This window comes from Ipomoea triloba, chromosome 2 (genome assembly GCF_003576645.1).
Source record: "Ipomoea triloba cultivar NCNSP0323 chromosome 2, ASM357664v1".
NCBI classification, from domain to species: Eukaryota; Viridiplantae; Streptophyta; class Magnoliopsida; order Solanales; family Convolvulaceae; genus Ipomoea; species Ipomoea triloba.
In genome coordinates this window covers 13,295,671-13,312,011 of record NC_044917.1, presented here as the reverse complement: position 1 = coordinate 13,312,011, position 16,341 = coordinate 13,295,671, and the positions used below count along the sequence as shown (strand labels likewise).

The window sequence follows — 16,341 nt, the reverse complement described above, 5'->3', positions numbered from 1 at the left end:
TGTAACCTTATGATTACAAATTTGTATCCTTAGTACAAAAGTAAAAAAGTAAAGGCATATATAAATGCATGTACTTCTGACAATAGAGTGTTCCAAAACCTACTCATTTATGACAAATGGGTTGAAATTTACATATGCAAATCCTAGCTATATATCCCATAAACTTAAAACTTCAATCCTCATATGCATTGAGGGCAGGGCTTGTTCTTGCAGAAGCAACAACCCCAAGTCTAATTTAATTAAAACAAAAATATTCTTGCTTCTGCTACCAATAGTTTACATCAACTAAATATCTATCATGCAGAAGAAATGATATTCATCTTAGCCATTTCTTCAACCAAGTACTTGGATTCTGCTACATAATCAACAGGGGCAACACCTCTCACTGTTATCCTTTGCCTTTTCTCATTGTTGTACTCTTGAACTGCAACACTAACTTGAAAAAGGTAAGGAGTCCATGTGGCTTCTTTCAGCTTCTCTTGGAAAACACTCTCTCCATCCTACCCAAAACAAAGGCATAAATGTTAGATTAATTATGTCTTCAAGTTTCAAGAATAAAGGAGTAAAGGGGTAACTCCAGTCAAGATGACAAGAGATCCACACTTGTCTAAGTAACCTAAGTCTGAGTAACCTAAGTTGGTTTACTTTGCCGACTAATATCACAAAGTTGTGTGGGGTTTTCCTCATCATCCAAAAGAATAAAGGAGTATATACTTGTTTCTCTTTACCTGAGATTTCACCCTATCTAGTTCATCTGCAGAACAGCCTATTATTTTCTCAGCCTGTTCATTGAAAACAGATAGCCAAGCTTCACCGCTTGCATCAGAAACTCTCATCACCATTATATATCTGGAAAGTTGGCAAAGAAGAGTTGAGTTAGATATTAATGTTTTCAGGGCTTCTTTAGCAAGAGATTGATATGCACTTCCAAGTTCAAACCTTAGTCTGCACTCTTCATCATTCTTCTGGCAACCTTCACACCAGTAGCCAGACCCAATGGCCTCAGTAACTTTCTTGTTGCATGTCTTGCACCCACGATACCACATAGCTTGATCAGGTTTGATGAAACTGATTTGTGCCTTTATTCTGAAAAACACAGGCTGCATATAGATAGCATTTCATATATTAGAGAGGTAGAGCAGAAAGCACACAAAATTTACAAATGTCACAGCAAATCATATCAAATTATTCTACTGTTATGGGGATTTCTATCATTTTTCTAGCACTTCAAGAGATTTAAGCTATTATACCTTGCCCTCACCCAGGGATGGGTTACTGGTTATATGAAGCAGGGAAACCCTTTCAGACTGAATGGACCATGATCCATTTTTGGAAGAGGGGCTCAAACCAGAACCAACAGAGGCCAATGGTGTTTCTTTACCTTCAGCATCAAACCTGTTCAAAAATAAACATGAATATCAAGTGAATGGCTTGTCAAAATGAATTGGAAAAAACAAAACAAAACAAAAACAAAAAATCTTATCAAAATATTTTGTACCATGCTCTCAAATCTTTTGCTTTGGGTACATCTGGATTCACCAGCACTGTACTCTTGCTCAATGCTGATAAAGAAACACCTGAAAGAAGAATATAATAAGAGCACTTATCAAACAAAAGTTATATTTCTCAGACTGGTTATCATCCATCAAGAGAAACTTATTACCTTGGAAGTCTCCAACTTTAACAGATTTGATTGCAACTACTGGAGATTTGTCAGCCATATCTAGCAATTCTTGTCCTACACTGGTGGCAAGATCATTCCATAGAGACACCACAACAGTCTTTTTCCTGAAAGTTGATTTTAGTGTCAGGTTTAAGATCATAGAGAAAGGCAAAATGTAAAATGCAATTTCTGAGGATCCCATACGTCTCATCTGCAATAGTTATGTCACGCTTTGGAATCATCTCATTATTACTCTTCCTCCGGATACTCATTGTAGGAGAAACACTTTGAACAACACCAATAATATCTACAAGCCACAAAACCCAATAATCATTTCAACAAGCAAAAAGCAAGGACTAAAAGAAAATACAATGGTAGAGGTAGAGTTCCTTACCAACTAACTCCCGTCCATTTACATACGGACCCAGTTCATCAATTGGGACAAAATTGAATTTAGTTTCAGGAATAAAAGCAGCTTCATTGCTAGCCTCTTCCACTTGAGAGTTCTCATTCAGGGTCATTTCATAATCATTTTGTACCGTCTTGAACTGCTTGTTAGCCACTCTTAAAGTTCCCTTTGAAATGTAATACATCTTACCCAATTCAAACTTGTCATAGAACTTCTTTGCAGCTTCATTGAACATTGTTGCTTGAATTTGTGTGCCCTGGAAATAGCAACATTAGACAGTTCAATTCATCAATGTTTGACAAAGTTCATTCTACACCTCATGGCATGATAATTAACAGTAGTAAACTGCAATCCACTTACATCCTGGTCTGTTAACTCAACATTGAAGACACAGCCTTCTCCCCTAGCATTCTTGTAAGACCGCATGTTTCCCTTGCTAGTAACACAAACTTTAATTGTCCAATTTCCTTGGTATGGATTCAAGGAAACAAGTGGATGAATTCTCCTGGTCATTGCCATACGTGCTGTTGGTGCCATGCTGAAATCCATCAAAACAAGATTAACCCTCAGGATTTGAACAATATCACAATATCACAATATCTTTATATAAAACACCAATTAATGCAAATTTTAACATATTCAAAACAGAGAATTTGAATAAACTTTTAACTACAAACTTTTCATGGAAAACACAAAAGAGACAGAAAGTCCCAATATCTAATATAAGGGTAAAGAAAGGGGCAAGAGAAACTCACTTTCCATTCTGCTCATGTACAATTTGTGCAGCTGATTTGGCTACAGTTTCTTCCTTTGGCTTTAAAGTAATGCCAGCTGTCTCACTTTCCTTAACACTTTTAACATCTAGTTCTTGTTTTGGCTTCAGTATAATGCCAACCCCTTCACTTTTAGCCTCAGCCTTGTATTCAGCCTCAAGGGATGGAGACACGGCCTCACATTTTGTTACAATTAGGTACCTAAAATGTTCAAATCAAATCAATGAACCAAACTTAAGCTATCAAATATAGAACAAGACCATTAGCACATAACAAGAGCTCTATTGATACTCACTTTTCATTCTTCATGGGGATGTCATTGAGAGTATAATCAAGAATCCGAACAAGGCCCAAGTTCTGAATAGCTCCAGAGATGACCTCGGATGACATAATAGACTGCAAAATCGCCTTAAGCTTCATCTTCCCATCACTAGCCGTAAACCTATAATTAAATCAGGTGTTCAACTTCAGCAAGATTTTATAAATCAAAAAGCTTTTTCAAGTGTTTTCCTTACGGAATACCATCCACAATTATCTTCAAAATAATACTAACAATAAAACTGAAATCCCAAACCCTAAACTACAAAAGATCAACAATCAATGCAAATTAGGGCATCCATAACACACTGGATCTTGTAAAGGGGCAAAAGACTCGCAATATTAATCACCTAAACACACAAATTAACGCTGAAAACGAAGGAAATGCTCAAAATTATGCATTTAATTATCAACCCAGGAAAAACAGTGCTGGAACCCTAAATCAATAAAGAAAATTTTAACAACACGCGCACACAAATTGGCACGAAGGCTGGGGAAAATATCGCACTCACATGTATCGGTTACCGGTTGGCTTTAGATCCACAACTTGGACGACTATCTCCGGTAGGTCAGACCCAGATTCCGGCGAAGGGTTTGCTAGAATGGTGGATATGGCATCTTGGCTAACTGAAATCTCCATCTCTGCAGACAACAGCGTAGGTAGAAATGCACACAAAGAGAAAGACTCCGCGCGGAGGGAGAGGAATGAATGGGAGAGATTGGAGAAGAAGGTGAGAGAGACAGAGAGAGAGGGCTTCTTGTACTTGAGGCTTTTGAGCGCGGGAATGTTTCGAGGGAGTTCTGAAAATTTTTACAGTTTTATGGCGGGGAAATCATCTATCCTTCTAGTTGGCGCCAAATCATTCATCAGCCGCTGTGATTTGAATCTTTCTTTTGAATTCCTTACCAAAATTTTCACTTTATTACGGAGTATATTTTTTCACCAAGTTTTTTTGTCCAAACTATATCATTAATTCATTATAACATGTTTGATTGTTGGGAAAAAAAAAACTGATAATGAATTAAATTTAATTTTTTTTTTTGAGTATTACTATGTAGTATTTGTTCATAATTACTTTCTCAACCTACTGAAGGAACCCACTTCCATCATCCATGTGGGAGTGTTTTCCGGGACACCGGGTGTCACTAGACCACGAGGTCTTTAGCAATTAAATTTAAATTATATGCAAATTAAATTATTTAAAATATTGATTCAATTGTTCAATTAGTGAAAAATAAGAGAAATTTGTAATTTCTGTCCCTTACAAATATGTCAATTATTAATGTCACTCCTGAATTATTAGTGGCGTAAATTTGCCCCTTAATTTTCAAAACGTGACATATATTGTCCCTACCCTAATAGGAAGAAGAAGAAGCATTATTGTCGGCGAAAGGAAAACAATCCAAGAAAGAAAAATGAAGGAAAAAAATGTGGTCTTTGAACATGGAAAACAGTAAACAACAACGTTTACACCACTAATAATTCAGGAGATGGGCAATATATACATGTCACGTTTTGAAAAACTAAAGGAAAACATTTACACCACTAATAATTCATGTGTGATATTGATAATTGGCATATTTGTAGGTGGCATAAATTATAATTTTTCTGAAAAATAACTTGTGGATAATAATTAGTATAAAAATCCATATGTCCTTATATGTAAAAACATAATAAGTCTCAATCAAAGTTATATCCCTTATTTATGTCAATGTTTTTGGTGCTAACTATTTCGTATATTGTGTTTTTAGAGTTGTGTTTTTTCTTCGGCAGAAGGTGACGTCGCTGGTGCGCCGGTGTTGTTTCACTCGCCGGAATTCGGTCAGATGTTTGCCGGAATTTGCCGCAAGTCTAGTTGACCTGCAATTACATGTTACAAATAGGTTAAAGAGCTTATCAAAATAACAAGTTTGAGGGCCTAATTGAAGTTTTTTTAAGTTGAATAGCTTAATTGCACAAATGAGTATAGTTTGAGGATCTATTTGACCCTTATCCATTAAATAAATTAGAATGCTTGCTACTTTGGGGAAAAAAAATAGAATGCTTACCATTCTAATACAGTATTAACTTCTTTTTTTTTTTTTTTTTTGAAAACAACACAGTATTAACTTGTTAACACCATCATTACTTTGCCTAATTAAATACCCTAATTCCAGAAAACACTTTCCTTACCATACCATAAGTATATATTCCGTATTTAGTAATAGGTAACTAGAAGAAAAATGCACATAGACAATGGTTACAATTTATTATATTTTAGGTTAAAAATATATTGTTGAATTCAATGTTGTTGTAAGTCACACACAAATACAATAATTGTTAACCGTTGTCTTATATATCAAAGGCAATTGTTAAAGCCCGTTGTCTATTGATTGTTGTTGAAGCCAATGTTATTGTAAGTCACGTTCAAATACATCATTTTTTAAACCATTGTCTTATATATCAAAGACAATACTTAAACACCATTATCTATTGAGTGTTGTTAAAATCGATGTTATTGTAAATCATGTTCAATTGAGTATTGTTAAAGTTGATGTTGTTGTAAGTCATGTTCAAAGACAATGATTTTTAACCGTTATCTTATATTATTATATATCAAAGGTAACGGTTAAAACTCATTGTTTATTATTATTTTTTTTGGATCATATAGGGAGGGGGAAACCCCGATGGCAAGACCTAACTAAGAGGTCTCCATAACTCTGCGACATTGCATGGCACGCACGAGGTCACTATTATAGACCTCAACACACTCCGGTGGGCAGGAGGAGAACTATTTCCAATCCGCCGGCTGAAATTTGCCCATCAGCACTCCTGTTCTGTTCACGAAAGATGGCTCGAATTGAGATGTTCCAGTCTTTTGCACACCAACACACCGCTTCATTCACAAGGTCCCGAGCAATGCCCCGAAGATCAGTTTTCTCTCGAATCCATCTAACAGCTTCCCTAGAGTCTGATTGAATTTCCATGTCTCGAATTCCTTTTTCCCAGGCCCACCGCATAGCTTCAACGATAGCTCTCATTTCTGTAATTGTTGGCTCTATGTAGTCCGTTTTGCTAACAAAACCTCAAAGTCAATATCCATCAGCATTTCGCAGTAAATTTCCGATGCCTGCTGTCCTCATTGTAGCTTTGACGCTTCCATCCACATTAAGGGTAAATCTGTGCGCGGTGGAGGGCTTCCAACATAGATTGAGGAGCTTTACAGTATTTGTGTTAGTTCCCATATTTGTCTATTGCAAGAAAGCACGATTAATCTCCTTCTCCGCCTCGCGAATCCATGTGATTTTTCTATAATTATCCATAGACCCTGAGTTGAAAACTCTTTCATTTCGCCATCACCAAATCCACCAGCTGGAAATCACGAACATCCTTGCCCATTCATGGTATTTATCCGAATGTTTATTGTCCATGATGTTCTGCTCCAGCCATTGACGGGTGTTGAGCTGCCTCCATCTCCTCCAACGATCACTATCTATCATCCTCGTCCAGACTTCCTCGGCATGGTAGAAATCTCGCAGGATATGAGCCGTGGTTTCCTCCTGTCCGTGGCATGCAACACATTCACCATTCATGGTGAGGCCCCTCCTTTTCCGTTCGGCGTTTCCAAGAATTTTATCATGAAGAGCAGTCCACATGAAAAGCTTTATTTTGCTTGGCACTTTGAAACTCATTGTCTATTGAATGTTGTTGAATCCATTATTGTTATAAGTCACGCTCAAAGACAATTGTTTTTAACTGTTGTATTATATATCAAATACAACAGTTAAAAATCATTATTTATTATTGATTGCTTTAAGCTAATAAAATAAGCATTACCAAACGGGGCACATACTGGCACACCCAAAGAGCCACACTAGAGAAACTGATGCTGTAGAAGTAATATAAAACAGAATACTATATGCTTTTTGCAGAAACAAAAGCCAAGAATATATATATAGCAAAAGGAAATGAATATTGCATATACTTACACACTCAAGAAAACAAACAAAAAAAAAGACTTGGAAACCACCATGGTGCTCTATAGATCCAGATAGCAATGACAGTAATGGAGATAATACCACTGGACTTGAGCATGAACCAAGAAAATTGCCAACTATTGCCATGGAGAGAAGCTATCTTCAACAGCAGAAAGTCATACTTAATATAACCATCTACATATTAATGAAACTGGAAACTGATCAAGGCTGGCATCTTCAAAAATTGCCAGTCTTCAAAAATGTGAATGAACACTGTCTGTCAGCTGTAGACATCAGTGTGGATGTAATGTTATATTGGTTGGTATTTTGTGACATTGCCTCTCTGGTCTTCTTGAAAACCAAAATCCATTTAACTCTTCTTCACTGAATAACCGGTAACTCTTCTTTGCATTAGTGTCCATCCTGACATGGGAGCGGGGGAATCAATGATGCAGACTTCAATTTTTACCCGACAAGTCACCCTCAAGTTTTCAGCCGTTAACGCAATAAGATATTGACTTGAGTAGTGAAGGGAATAAAATTAGGATGAAGTCTCTCCTAGGAACAGGATGAGCAACACAAGAAGCATGAAAACCATTTTCTTGGTGCAGCCACCTTTTGCTCAGCTTGAGGGGTCTCCAATGATTCTCTCTCTTCCTGGGGCGATGGCAATGACAATGGCAATGGCTGAGGCTGCTTCTTTTCTGGCCTTAGCTTTTTTGAAGGCTGTTTATCTACATCCCCTGTCAATCTTTGTTCATTCAAATTTCAAACTGGTTTAGCCACACTTATATCAGATGCTATTCAGAAAAGAACAGAGAGCACTTGCATATTGTGAAAAATATTATGTTGTATATAATGTGGACACATCCTACATTGCCATAACTACGGGCATTTGTGTTTGTGTTGTGTGCATTTACGGGGAGAAGGCAATTAGGTATATCATTCCTTACAATAAGATGAGATGGAAATCTACTTACATTGGGAATGCAAAGGATTTTGCACTGGTGGTACTCTCATAAGAGAAACGACCAGGACGCACCTCAACATTACATTTTACCCCATGATTTTGATCTTTACTGTCCCTTAAGAACTCTCTCATAGACGTTTCTGCTCCATCAAACCCACCCTTTGCCAATTGCCTAGATGATGCTACAGGAGAGAGATCATGCATGCGTCTCTCAGAAGCTTCTCCGTTCTCTTCAGAGTTCCAAAGGAATTGTTCTCTAGAAAAACTCGTATTATCCAAATGGATACTGAACAATGATTCATTGGAGGCTACACTCCATTCCGTTTCTTTTCCAGACTCTGGTTTAGTGAACACAGAAGACGGTATCCTGTATGATTCTTTTGTGGGACGCTCCATTACTTGGGTCGATGGTGATTCATTGGTTACGCTGCTGGAAATCGAGCTAGATGAATTAGCAGCATCACTAGAAACTGCTTCTGGAGTGGATTTATCATTCTCTGGAAAAGGACTATTCAATGGAGTGTCGGGAGAAGAAATGGACTGCTCAGTTGTCGATGACTTCTCACCATTAGAAATGCCATTCTGAGGCTCCATAGCTATAGCTGCTGATTGACTTGATACATTTTGTGAAGGTCCCATACCACATTAACTTACTGGCACCTCTGACACAAAATAGAACAGATGAGTCTGAGTCTTCAATCAAACTCTGCAATTATGAATTTATTAAGGCTTTGAAATTTCAGCTCCCAAGTCCCAAATTTGTGTTATTCATCATGAAGAATATTCCTTTGACCATCTTAATCTAGGAGTGTTCTATTCTATTCCCTTGATTTTTATTGTGTGAACCAAACATCGCCACGTAAACCAAAAAAGGGAAAGAAAACTCAGTCCAACTCTCCCAGATTGTTAACAGTCACAATGTGTACAATTCAAACCAGCTTGCATATTCTTCATTTTGTTATTATCCCCATATATACCTTGGAAATTGGGATATGAAAAGATGCAGCAAAACCCAGCAACAATTACCATAAATCGCAAACCTTTACAATTTGAACAGGTAATAGACAGGACTGGTTACATGCTAGCTTATCACTGACATGCATTCCCAATGTGGCATCTTAAAATGTATAGCTTCTATTATACCTTTCTTACTAAATTTGAAGTATATATGTTTTCAGTAAAGTACTTCAAAAATTTCTAAACATGAACATGTTAAAAGAACAATGGCCAGTACAAGATAAAAATATCATAAGCAAAGTTACTTGGAGCTAGACTTGGTTACTACACCAAACCCAATCATCATCAACCTTCAAGATGTGTACAAATGCTTTACTTTTCTGCCTCCCATCATCAACTGCTTGAAATCACTATTAAAAATTACTTCTTCTTTTATTTTTTATTTTTTTTTAATTTTTAAATAATGACCCTCTTTGATAACATAGTTAACTTATCAGCCAATTTTGACTTGTTTCACCACTATTAACTATTTGATTTGATTAAATATCCAATATGAATGTTTGATTAATTAGCTTTTTGTATCAGCTTATATTTCTCCAAAACGCTAAAATTCAAAAAGCAGTTTTTCCGAACAGTTTTTTGAGAAAGTCATTTTGCATATAAGAAACTATCGACTAACAACTAATTTACCAAACATCTTTCTACAATCAACTAAGACCTTCTCCATTGGTTGCTTTTAGAGAAATTTTGGAACAGTAAAACACAGTGCTTGGGTTTTTATGAAATGGGAAGGGGGTGTTTTGGGTGGGTTCTTTTCCCTGCAAATGAGGGGTTTTGGCAGTGTTAGGTGGTCCCCACTGGAAAAAGCATACTGCATCAGGCGAAGATGTGCAGTAATTACTGGTTTTTAATTTTTCTTTTTCAGTTTCTTTTTTGTTTTGTTTTGTTTTGTTCTTGCTTTTTATTCTTTTCCACCTCATTTTCTCTTTCCTAATCACACTTATAAAAACTCCTCAAAAACTACACCCAGGTTTAACTATTGAGGAAGGCCTAAAGCTAACTAGTCAAACCCAAGTTATTTACCAAACTAACCCCAATATGTATAATATAACTTGCTTGCTTCATAGGACAAAAAATTCCCAATGCACCGATTATGGAGAAATATCCATGCCTCAATATCATCTAAAAGGAAACCCCAAAACGAGAAAGAGAAATGAAATTAAAACTTCAAGAATCCCGCTTCAATTAACAAGAAAATATATGAAAGTATCGTTACTGGGTTTCCCCCTAGTTTTCTTCCTTGGCTTGATATTGTTACTTTTTCCTTAAAAATTGTTTGAACACAATACTACATACCTAAACGAATTAAGGGCATAAAAGCTGAAAATATTGATGAAAGAGCTTCTGTATAAAAAGCATTCTCACAAAGAACAAAATTTGACAAAGAGAGAATTGAATCGAAGAATACCGGGCTTTGGCCACCAGAAGCCGGCCTGGCCGGAAAACCAGCTGACAAGCAACCCCCTGTTGGGCAGGCGAATCAGCTGCAGACCGCTCCAAGCCGCCCTCGCATTTCGTCGACGTTTCCCGAAAGATGCACGGAATATGGTCGATGAAATGCCAGAGCGGTATGACGTCCAGTCATCCACTATTCCAAAACAATGTAAACATTTTTACACAAAACTGAGCGGCCCTGTTGAGAGACCACCGAAATACTCGCTGAATTCTCTGGTTTTCAACCGATAAACTCGTGCCTTTTATTCTCATTATTACACATTTTTATTTTCACTTTCCAATTTACCTTCTCCTGAACTTACAATAAATCGATAATAAATATTTATATTTATTGACTATACGTTACCATGAATTAAAATTTTCATGTAATAATTAACGTTAAAAAAAGAAAAAAGAATTAACCAGGTAGTGCTAAAGAAATCCATATTATAAAGTAGGTTTTTAAATAACGTATCATTTAAAAAAAAATCTTACAAAAAAAATTATTTTTGATTCTATAACTATTGGGGTATTTTTAATTTGGTCCATGAGTTTTAAAATTGTCAATTTGAAACCACGGATATTTAATTTTTATCAATTTTCAATTCCTCCAACCAAATTATCGGCTAGAATTCGTTGGGAATTCGTAATTGACTTATGAAGGTTGTAATCATAAGGGCAATTTTATGTTTCCTAATTTATGCAAAAGGGGAAATTTGTAAAAGAAATTTCAATTTGTTCAACCGTACCCTAATAAGAGAAGAAACACATGAAGAAGGAAGAGAAGAAAGAAGAAAATGAACATAAGAAATAAAATAAGGAAGAGAAGCACTGGGCGCCATTCTCCATCTACTCCACTTGTTGGATATGGCTAATTCATATTATTCTTCTTCGAATTCGGGTAATGAGTACTATGAATTTGGAGAAAGTTTCTAATTTTTCATTGTAGATGTTGTCACCCATTGAAGATTCGAACTTCATGGACAAACGATAATCCATGTCGAATATTTTGGCAATGCTCCAGTGTTGTTGTAAGTCGTTTATTTATTTATTTTTATGTATGTTAGTGACAATGTAAGTCGAATTTTGAAGCTAAATTTGAACCATTGAAATATATAGAGCTGGGTGGGATGTAGATTTATGGATTGGTATGATCCTCCAATGTTCTATCGTTCGAAACGAATAATTCTGGAATTGCTAAAACGCATAAACATGCAAGAAGAAGAGATAAGAAATTAGATATAAAGCTTATAAATAAAGGTGACAAGAACGATGATGGCAAACAGTTGAAGGTGTTGAACAAGATGGTAAGAGTTTTGATTGTAATATTTGCAGTTTGTGTTAGTAGTAGATATTGTGTTAATGTATGAAAGGTTTCTAAACATGATAATTTTGCTATGTAATGTAGTATTCCCTTTTGGTAATGAAAGTTTGTATTGTATAACAAAATGCCTTTTGGTAATGTACTATCCCTTTTGTATTAAAAAAAAGAGTTAATACCTCCGATGGTCCTCCGAGTATTAGCAATATACCACCAACGGTCCCTCGTTTTTTAAACGACCACGCGTCGTCCTTCATCTTTTTAAAATAACCACATGTAGTCCCCCCTTAGGTTTGGTATCAAACGGACGTTAACTGTGAGGGCAAACATGTCATTTTCCATTTATTTCATCTTTAAGGTCATCGTTTAGATCGAAGCTCGCCATTTTCGCCTAATATACAATGTTTCTACTCATCTCGTTAGTTCGTTGTTCGCCAATATCTAATGGAGGCTTCGTATGGATCAAGTTCATCGACTCGGAGGTGCAATGGTAGAGAGTTTAATAACCGAGTATGTATCTGTTAAAACAATTTGAAGCTTTGTACTTCGTGGACAAATCAAAATCCAAGGCGTAGGACTGTAGGTATTTGGTCTGCTCCAATGAAAGGGTTAGTTCAAATTTGATTTTTTGATTTCATTCACAAATGGTTGCTGAAATGTTTGGTTTTATTCATAAACAATCTTAGGAGATACAAAATTGTTCATTTTTTGAGTGGTTCGATCCTCCCATGTGTTCAAGATAAAAAATGATAATTCTTGGCTTGCTAAAGAGGATAAACAATAATGAACAAGAAATTGAACGGTTGACTAGGCAACTTAAAGAAATTCGATCAACGCGTCATGGACTTGCCGTAAGGACAGCCCAGATGGTTAAGAGTGCTCTACCTACAGCCGAGAGGTTGGAGGTTCGATCCTCAAACCCTTGGGTTTGAGCTGGTCAGCTATGGGTAACCTAGGCTAGTTTACCTCCTCCTTGTGGTTCTTTGCTGGTCAGCTATGGGTAACCTAGGCTAGTTTACCTCCTTGTGGTTCTTTGCCGGCTAGGGTCACAGGGCGAGGAGAAAACCTTTGCTTTTTATTGGAATTGTTTTTGTTTATATAGAAAGATCTTTAGCTCCAATGAAAACTAGGATGTTGTCCTACAATTACCATTGATTTGTAACAAGTTCTTGTTGGCAGTGGTTAGCATTGATTATGTTAGAATTGATGTTGTATGAATTCACTGAGAAGTGGTTATGTTAATGAAGATGAACTTAGTTGTCTTTATTTAGTTGGTAGTTGTGTATTACTATTAATTTAGTTGGCAGTGTTAATGAAACTGGCCATTTTGATTTATATAGCACAACTATTTTGGCTTCCAAGAAATGGCCATTTTCATTGTGATAATTTAAGGCACAACTGTTTTGGCTTCCAACTGTCTTAGTCACGTTTACAAGCCTATCATTGCTAATTACAAAAACAACATGGAACTTCAAGAGTTTTGACTTCCAAAAGAACTAGTGTTTTTGCCTCCATAAAAAGCTTCCAAAAACCCAAAATAAACAATCACATAATTGCATCAGAACTGATTGGAATTAGTCAATATTGAAGGGATCAGCAACAATAGTTAGTGGGAATTTAGAATTGAATGCAGCTTGGCTAGCACGAGTTACATATTTCCTACCCTTGAAAGTATGCTTCTTTTTAATCACTTGAAGCTTCTTTGCTTTCATACTTAGAATTCTCCTATTTGGAGTTTATTACCGAAATGGTCCCTCGACTATTGCGAAATTATTAATTTGGTCCTTGACAATTTTTCGTACCCAATTAAGTCTCTCGACTTTGAAAATTTTAACCAATTTGGTCTTCCGTTTATTTTGCCGTTAAAATCAGGACGAAATTGGTAATTTTGCTATAGTCAAGGGACGAAATTGGTAATTAATTTTTCACTGAAATGGTCCCTTGACTATAGCAAAATTACCAATTTGGTCCCTTGACTATAACAAAATTACCAATTTGGTCCCCAATTTTAACGGCAAAATAAACGGAGGACCAAATTGGTTAAAATTTTCAAAGTCGAGAGACTTAATTGGGCACGAAAAATTGTTGAGGACCAAATTGGTAATTTCGCAATAGTCGAGGGACCATTTCGGTAATAAACTCTTTGTTCAACATTGTCATCCTCCATTTGAGGTTGAGTATTGTCATCATCCCCTTTTATAGGTGGTTGAGTAGATGCGGTTTGTAGATCAATTTCTTCATGTCCTTGGTACTCTTGTACATGAGTTATACCACTGCAAAGAATAACATTGCCTCCACTGCGATGAATAACATTGCCTCCACTGCCTCGTATAATCTGTGTACCTGTGATGACAGTGCAAATCATATTAAGTCCAATGGCAGTGCAATCATCTAAATGTGCAGAAAATTAATGGCAACCAGATTAACACACTTGCTGCTGCTGCCCACTGCCATTAATCAAGTCAGAAACAAGGGCATCAATATCCAAATCGGCTAACATCATATCTGGAATATCAATGTCCATTTCAGCTGCCATGTATTCCCATATGGAATAGAACTTGTAGTAGGGGGTGCTCGACTTGGACTTGGATCAGTAGTGTTTGTACTAATAGGACCTTGTTTCTTAGTCTTGCACTTCGTCCTTGGATTATGATACATATCATTTAATAAGTTAGAAGAAGAATTTAATATAGGAAACAAACTTATAAAATTTTATATATGTCTGTTGCTCATTGTTGGATTGAGTGGACACTTTCTACGGTTATGACATTCTTTCTTACATAAAGTACAATGGATTTTGACATGGACATGATTTAGATGTTGACCATCCTTGGTTAGCACATGCTTGTCTTCCTCTCTAGATTTTTTTCTCAACTTGCGTGGCTTACCCGCCTTTGATGTATACAAAGGTGGAGAGGTGGTTGCCTATCACTGGCAAGCAAATATGAAGGCCCTACCATGGGGTGTACACTCCCTTCATATGCTTTTTAAAGTAATTCTCAACCAAGTAGGTGTGGTGGACATAGTTATAAACGTGCACATTCCCATTCTTGATCTATATAGCACATATTGCATGTCTACAGGGTATTCCACTCAATTCCCAGCTCCTACAACTACAACTCCTCTTCTCCAAATCGACCTCATGCTACTCAAACTGTTGGAAATAGACTCCCCTAAACTCAAATCTAAATTCATCACATTGAATTCTCATATAGCTACTGGCATGTTTTTCATTAGCAACAATTTTTTCAGCTATTCTAGGGCATACAAGTGTATTCCACTTCATTCTTTTTTTGTTTATTTTCATAAAATCTATTCATCAAGATTTTCTCAAAGTCTCAAGGAAAGACAGTAATAGCTGCTCCCTAGCTTCTAAAATTATAACATTGAATGATTCACAAATATTATTAACTAAAATATCACAATGTGAATAAGTTGTTAAGTGTGACCTGGAGTCCTGGACCATTCAGAAAGGATTTTTTCAATTAACCAACCATAAGCATTATCATCCAATGTCTTCAGCCCTCATTGTTAGAAAATGCACCACAAAAATATGCATCATTAGGTACGCATCACCAAAAAACACACCACTAGGTATGCAAACATACACCACACAGTATTAGCAAATGCACTAATAGGGACAGGGGAGTTATGGTGCATTATTTTGGGTGCGTGGTGTGTTTTTTGGTGTTTTTGTGTATTTTCATTGTGTGCATTTTCTAACATTGAGCCAGCATACCGCACGGGAAGACACAACCACATTTGAACAGATTTCTATATCTACTATACTAATAAGAGCCAAAGAAAGTTATGCCTATAATGGGTAGAAAAAATGACGGTCAAATTATTAAATCAAATTGATGGTTCAGATTGTTTAGATTTATATTTTTCCTTGAGATTTCCTAATTTATTCTTAATTATATGATTATCCGTTAAATTTTCCGTTAAATATTCTCTTCTCCGTTAATATTCCGTTAACTTTTAACTCACCCATTAATTTCTATAAGAAAGGTCTTAGGTTCGAATTGAACCTCATCCAATTCAAAGTTAGGCATATTGTTGAACATATGCTACGAATATGTTAAGTATATTATTCAAAAGTAAATACCCAACTTTATTACTCTAATTAAATTAAATTAATTAGTAGTTAGACCAAAAAAAAAAATACATATGCATTTCTTTAATTTATGATTCGATGTCTACAATGCCTTATTCAAAAAAATGTTCATTATAAAAAAAATTCATTAATTTATAAATAGTATTTATTTATACTATCATTTTTAAACTAAGTATTTAGATTAACTTTTTACAAAATTGCAAACATTTATTTTAGTGGCAACTATAATCAATTTCTCATACATTATATATCTTGCATTCATAAACATTGAACTACCAATTTAAATAAACAAATTCAACATTTAATTACATATGCATGAACACCTCCTATATAATAATGCATTGATATACTTTAAAATACTT

At 35.8% G+C, this 16,341-nt stretch overlaps 3 protein-coding genes across 4 annotated transcripts; all 3 read right to left on the bottom strand.

Annotated features, from left to right (window-relative positions):
- Positions 1-76: 76 nt before the first annotated feature.
- Positions 77-3,948, bottom strand: LOC116009334 (replication protein A 70 kDa DNA-binding subunit B-like). Its single transcript, XM_031248746.1, has 12 exons — positions 3,676-3,948; positions 3,141-3,287; positions 2,828-3,046; positions 2,433-2,610; positions 2,058-2,328; positions 1,868-1,970; positions 1,664-1,788; positions 1,499-1,577; positions 1,251-1,395; positions 940-1,100; positions 729-849; positions 77-500 (listed from the first exon to the last, which is right to left on the bottom strand). Exons 1-12 carry the CDS (start codon positions 3,801-3,803, stop codon positions 297-299), a joined length of 1,881 nt encoding a protein of 626 aa, XP_031104606.1. The 5' UTR covers positions 3,804-3,948; the 3' UTR covers positions 77-296.
- Positions 3,949-5,905: 1,957 nt separating this feature from the next.
- LOC116010779 lies at positions 5,906-6,835 on the bottom strand. Its single transcript, XM_031250287.1, has 2 exons — positions 6,504-6,835; positions 5,906-6,218 (listed from the first exon to the last, which is right to left on the bottom strand). The coding sequence occupies exons 1-2, from the start codon at positions 6,833-6,835 to the stop codon at positions 5,906-5,908; spliced, it is 645 nt and encodes a 214-aa protein (XP_031106147.1).
- A 231-nt stretch (positions 6,836-7,066) lies between these two features.
- Positions 7,067-10,681, bottom strand: LOC116011244. 2 transcript variants are annotated; one of them, XM_031250786.1, is made up of 3 exons: positions 10,516-10,681; positions 8,101-8,752; positions 7,067-7,871 (listed from the first exon to the last, which is right to left on the bottom strand). In XM_031250786.1, exons 2-3 carry the CDS (start codon positions 8,727-8,729, stop codon positions 7,679-7,681), a joined length of 822 nt encoding a protein of 273 aa, XP_031106646.1. In that variant the 5' UTR covers positions 8,730-8,752; positions 10,516-10,681; the 3' UTR covers positions 7,067-7,678. The 2 variants fall into 2 exon arrangements, with proteins under 2 accessions (XP_031106646.1, XP_031106647.1); XM_031250787.1 differs by having other exon boundaries at positions 7,067-7,863.
- Between the last annotated feature and the right edge of the window lie 5,660 nt (positions 10,682-16,341).

Excerpts from the sequence above, each read along its gene's own strand:
- LOC116009334 (XM_031248746.1), bottom strand. The coding sequence starts at position 3,803 with ATGGAGATTTCAGTTAGCCAAGATGCCATATCCACCATTCTAGCAAAC. Across the intron at positions 2,329-2,432 it reads TTGAGTTAACAGACCAGGAT|GGCACACAAATTCAAGCAAC; the intron begins GTAAGTGGATTG and ends TGCTATTTCCAG. Across the intron at positions 1,789-1,867 it reads ATAACTATTGCAGATGAGAC|GAAAAAGACTGTTGTGGTGT; the intron begins GTATGGGATCCT and ends ATCAACTTTCAG.
- LOC116010779 (XM_031250287.1), bottom strand. The coding sequence starts at position 6,835 with ATGAGTTTCAAAGTGCCAAGCAAAATAAAGCTTTTCATGTGGACTGCT. Across the intron at positions 6,219-6,503 it reads ATTTCCAGCTGGTGGATTTG|CAAAACGGACTACATAGAGC; the intron begins GTGATGGCGAAA and ends AGGTTTTGTTAG.
- LOC116011244 (XM_031250786.1), bottom strand. The coding sequence starts at position 8,729 with ATGGGACCTTCACAAAATGTATCAAGTCAATCAGCAGCTATAGCTATG. Across the intron at positions 7,872-8,100 it reads AAATCCTTTGCATTCCCAAT|ATTGACAGGGGATGTAGATA; the intron begins GTAAGTAGATTT and ends GAATGAACAAAG.